General features: G+C 32.2%; 1 protein-coding gene across 1 annotated transcript; it reads left to right on the top strand.

Moving 5' to 3' along the window:
• The first annotated feature begins 689 nt into the window (after nucleotides 1-689).
• On the top strand, nucleotides 690-4,325 carry LOC127901800 (caffeic acid 3-O-methyltransferase-like). Its single transcript, XM_052439630.1, has 4 exons — nucleotides 690-1,125; nucleotides 1,218-1,528; nucleotides 3,465-3,529; nucleotides 3,627-4,325. The coding sequence occupies exons 1-4, from the start codon at nucleotides 737-739 to the stop codon at nucleotides 3,921-3,923; spliced, it is 1,062 nt and encodes a 353-aa protein (XP_052295590.1). The 5' UTR covers nucleotides 690-736; the 3' UTR covers nucleotides 3,924-4,325.
• The last annotated feature ends 226 nt before the right edge of the window (nucleotides 4,326-4,551 follow it).

Raw genomic sequence — 4,551 nt, 5'->3', positions numbered from 1 at the left:
GCATGATTTCCACGTGCATGTATATCTAATTACTTCCAAAAATCAATTAATCTTTAATGCTTCCAAAATTCTTTAATGTATGTCAAAGATTAATCAATTAATCTTTTATATCCTTTTTATCCATAATCTCAAATTAATTCCCTATTCAATAAAACAATTCAATTAATTAAAAATAAGAAATAAAATAACTAGCAAATATATAATAAAGGGTAAAATATGTATATAAATTATGCTCATTAAATACCCCCAAACTTAGATTTTGCTAGTCCTCGAGCAAAACTAAAACTTAAAACAAAAATAAAAACAATGAAACAAAAAGTAAATCCTAACTAAACTACTTTCGCAGGTAATCGCGGTTGCATTTAGCGTATGCAACAAACCTTTAAACCCCTAGACGGCCCTAGTGGACGAGTTATAGTCTCGTGATGGCTTTAGTGACGATACCCACAAACATCATTTTTTTTAAAAAATAAATAAATAAAAATAACAACAAACTTTAAATAAAACATAAAAATAGCCTCAAAGATTGCATAAATTATATAGCTCAAAGAAAATTTTAAATACTGGCAAAGTTCTAATTTTAATTCATTAGTCAATCCCATCTCTCTTTTGATAGTTTTGAATGACCAAGTCTATATTGGCAAACTCTTGATGGTTTTGAACGACAAGTCTATATATAACCCCCTGGCCAAACAAGAAACCCCGCAAAGCGTACGAGAAATTCAAGAAACTTAAAATGGATTCTATAGTTGATGGAGAAAGAGACCAAAGCTTTGCATATGCTAGTCAATTGGTGATGGGTACAATGCTACCCATGACCATTCAAGCGGTGTATGAGCTAGGCATTTTCGAGATACTAGACAAAGTTGGTCCTGGTGCAAAGCTCTGTGCTTCAGATATTGCAGCCCAATTGCTCACCAAGAACAAAGACGCACCCATGATGCTGGATCGGATTCTCAGGCTTCTGGCTAGCTACAGTGTTGTTGAATGCTCACTTGATGCTTCTGGTGCTCAGAGACTATATAGTTTGAATTCTGTCTCCAAATACTATGTGCCTAACAAAGATGGCGTCTTACTAGGCCCCCTATTACAAATGAATCAGGACAAGGTCCTTCTGGAGAGCTGGTAATTAATTAATTTCTATTTCTCTCTTTTTCTCAGAATGGAGCATATATATAGATGATGCATGATAAATTGGTTTTTCGGAATTTATGTAGGTCCCAACTCAAAGATGCTATTCTTGAAGGAGGAATTCCATTTAATCGAGCCCATGGAGTGCATATATTTGAGTACACAGGATTGGACCCTAAGTTCAATAAACGTTTTAACACAGCAATGTATAACTATACCTCCCTGGTTTTGAGCAACATTCTTGAATCTTACAAGGGCTTCGACAACATCAAGCAACTGGTCGATGTTGGTGGCAATCTCGGCGATACTCTTCAAGCCATCACTACCAAGTACCCCTATATTAAGGGCATCAATTTCGACCAGCCTCATGTTATTGACCATGCCCCACCACATCCACGTATGATTATTAATCTCATGTTATATATACGAGTACTTGTTGGGACATTACACTATTATACCATATGCGGTAACAATTTTCTTGCACTTTATTAAAGTGCAACAACTCTCATAAATATATATATAGCCATTCGCTAGGGCGGGCACCCTCATTTTTTTTTAATGCAAACACTTTGTTGTACCGTGCGATTTAATAGAATTAATGAAGAACACCGTTAAATCGTACGGTTTAATAGCGTGTCCTCATTTAAAAAAAAAAATAAGGGCACCCACCTTAAAGAAGGACTATATATATATATATATATATATATATATATATATGTTTCACTTTGTTAAATTGAGAATGCTACTAATAAATTAAAAAAAAACACAATTTCTACTGTATTGAAATATGTGTTTTTTTTATATTTTAGTAACATTCTCATTTTAAAAAAGTGAAGATTTCCTTACTAGAGAAGGACTCTCTCTCTCTCTCTCTCACTACACAAATTTTGTTAAAGTCCAAAAAATCTAGTAAGTCATATGATTTAATAGTATAATGGACTATTGAACCATTTGAAATTATGAATTTTTTCGGTTTTTAACAAAACCCAAAATTTTGGATTAGATCATTACTATCTATATATATATATATAAGGCTTCCTTACTTTATTAAAATAAAGGATAAACTAAGGATAATACTTGGAATGTTTGTTTTCTTTTTTCCTTTTTTTTAGAAGATTCCTTATTTTGGGGGCAAGTTTAAAAAAGATACTTTTAGAAACAAATTTCTTTCTAATAGAGTTCATCCAAGGATTAATATTAAAGCTCACGTGTAATTTTGTTATTTTAAAAAACTAATTAATTCGCATAGGTGCCATATTATTAAATTTAATAGTATAAGTAAAATATTTTTCTCTCACCTTTGTATTACCCTTTATTTCTCCCTCTAAATTACCAGTGAACTAAGGTACACATCCATGTAGCCATAAAAAAAGATGTTATCTACATAAATTTTTTTATTAAACCAAATGTAAATATTGGAAAAAAAATGTTGGCAATTGTTTCTACATATATTTTTTTAAAGATTAACAAAGCATAGTCATCTAATCACGTTTCGATTTACTGGATAACTAAAGTAAACATACAGAGAACTAGGGAAGTACTATATTTTAATTTGTAGTAGTAACATCCATCCAACAGCCATCGGAATAAAAAAAAATGTTTTATAATGAGTAGAGGGAGGATTGAAGGAGATGAGCACATAAGTTAAAAAGAGAAATATATGAATGTCCTAAACATGATGTCAAGCAAAGGAAATCTTTTAAGTATTGTTGGACATTCAAGAGGAAATTAAGGACAATGCTGATTTAGAATTCAGTTCATCCGAAGAGCCTGCAACACGCATACTCGTGTTAACTAAGGCAGCTTTTAATTTTAAGTTGCCTGTAATTTGATTGGAAGATCTTCCTCCGAAATGAAGTGTAATTTCAATCTTTGAATGAAATTACTTAGTTTAAATAAATTAAGATGATAAGAGAGAGGAAAGAGCATCGTGTTTCACGTTTATTGTTTGACATATGGACTTGCGTCTAGTTAATTAATTTTTCGAATTATAAAACTGCATGCAGTTTTAATATTAACCATGTGATAAACTTTAACCTAATTGTTAGAAATTTATATGTAAAATTGTATTAAAAAAAATCCCTTGAACCTGCTCTCATATATGCGTGTGTATAATTCTTCAGTGGTTTACTATTGTGAAAATCTTGTAAAACTCCAAATTTATATTTAAAAAAATGAGGACATCTGTTGTGTGTGCCTGTATATCAAGAACTTCCATAACATTGGCATAATTAAGTTTGAGCAAACAGTTCTTGACGTAATACATCTTGCTAATGAAAATAGAGTGGCATAATTCTAATTGTTTGATTTCTTAATTGGATAATATTTTACAGGCATTGAGCATGTGCGGGGTGATATGTTCCAAAGTGTTCCAAAAGGTGATGCCATTTTTATGAAGGTAAGTTTTTAATTTAATTTGTGGACATATTATGAGGAGTTCCTTAAATTAAATTTTTACGAACAATAGTTTGATTAATATGAGAATTTTTATATAGTGGATACTGCACGATTGGAATGATGAACATTGCTTGAAGTTGTTGAAGAATTGCTGCAAAAGCATTCCGGAAGATGGAAAGGTAATCGTTGTGGAGTCAATGCTTCCAGAAGTTCCTAATACAAGCATTGAATCAAAATCAAATTCCCATTTTGACGTGCTTATGATGATTCATTGTCCCGGTGGAAAGGAGAGAACAAGGCATGAATTCATGACCCTGGCTACTGGCGCTGGTTTTAGTGGGATGAGTTGTGAACGTGCTATTGGTAATTTCTGGGTTATGGAGTTCTATAAGTAGAGTGCTTGGCCATGCGTCCTAGAAATAAAGCAAATCTTGTGTTGATTGTCTTGCGTGTATCTCTTTCCAAGCATGCTGATATGTCTCCCAAAGACGAGCAAGAACCCATGCATTTAACAAGCTTCCCACGTACCTGATAGCCATGTGCTTGAGAAGAGGAGTCTAGGACTTAGTAATAAGAGCTTTGAAATAAATGGGCGCTCAACAAGTGGTCTATTAACTATGTGTGCAAAATTATTACCCATGTTTCCTATTATTTCTCGTATTTCATGTGTTATTGTCTAGGGTGTCTTTTGTTGTTCCAAGTGCAGTTACTAGTGTAGATTGCGTGTTTCCAATTGGCTCTTATAAAAAGCCTAAAGCTGTTTGAATAAAGGATGCAAACAAATTATTTCCTCTGCAGCGGTAACTTCAAATCCTTAAAAATTGCATAGCACATGCATTTTTTATTTTGTAGAAATAAAAAATTTTCTAATAGACTTGTTTTTAGATATTCGCCATGCTTAATTATTGTTGGAAACAATAGCTTTTAAATTCTAACTCTAATTAGCTTAATAAATACTTACTGCTATAATCTAAAAACCAAATTTGTTTTATCTATATAATAAAAAGTCATAATAACTTTCAA

The sequence above is a fragment of the Citrus sinensis genome, chromosome 4, assembly GCF_022201045.2.
Source record: "Citrus sinensis cultivar Valencia sweet orange chromosome 4, DVS_A1.0, whole genome shotgun sequence".
NCBI lineage: Eukaryota > Viridiplantae > Streptophyta > Magnoliopsida > Sapindales > Rutaceae > Citrus > Citrus sinensis.
Note: the sequence above shows the minus strand (reverse complement) of the source record. Positions and strands in the feature narration are given on the sequence as shown.

What these genes read in the sequence shown, in the direction of transcription:
- LOC127901800 (XM_052439630.1), top strand. Translation starts at nt 737, where the DNA reads ATGGATTCTATAGTTGATGGAGAAAGAGACCAAAGCTTTGCATATGCT. An exon ending in AAGGTCCTTCTGGAGAGCTG is followed by an intron (nt 1,126 to 1,217) that starts GTAATTAATTAA and finishes GAATTTATGTAG; the next exon opens with GTCCCAACTCAAAGATGCTA. An exon ending in GTGATGCCATTTTTATGAAG is followed by an intron (nt 3,530 to 3,626) that starts GTAAGTTTTTAA and finishes ATTTTTATATAG; the next exon opens with TGGATACTGCACGATTGGAA.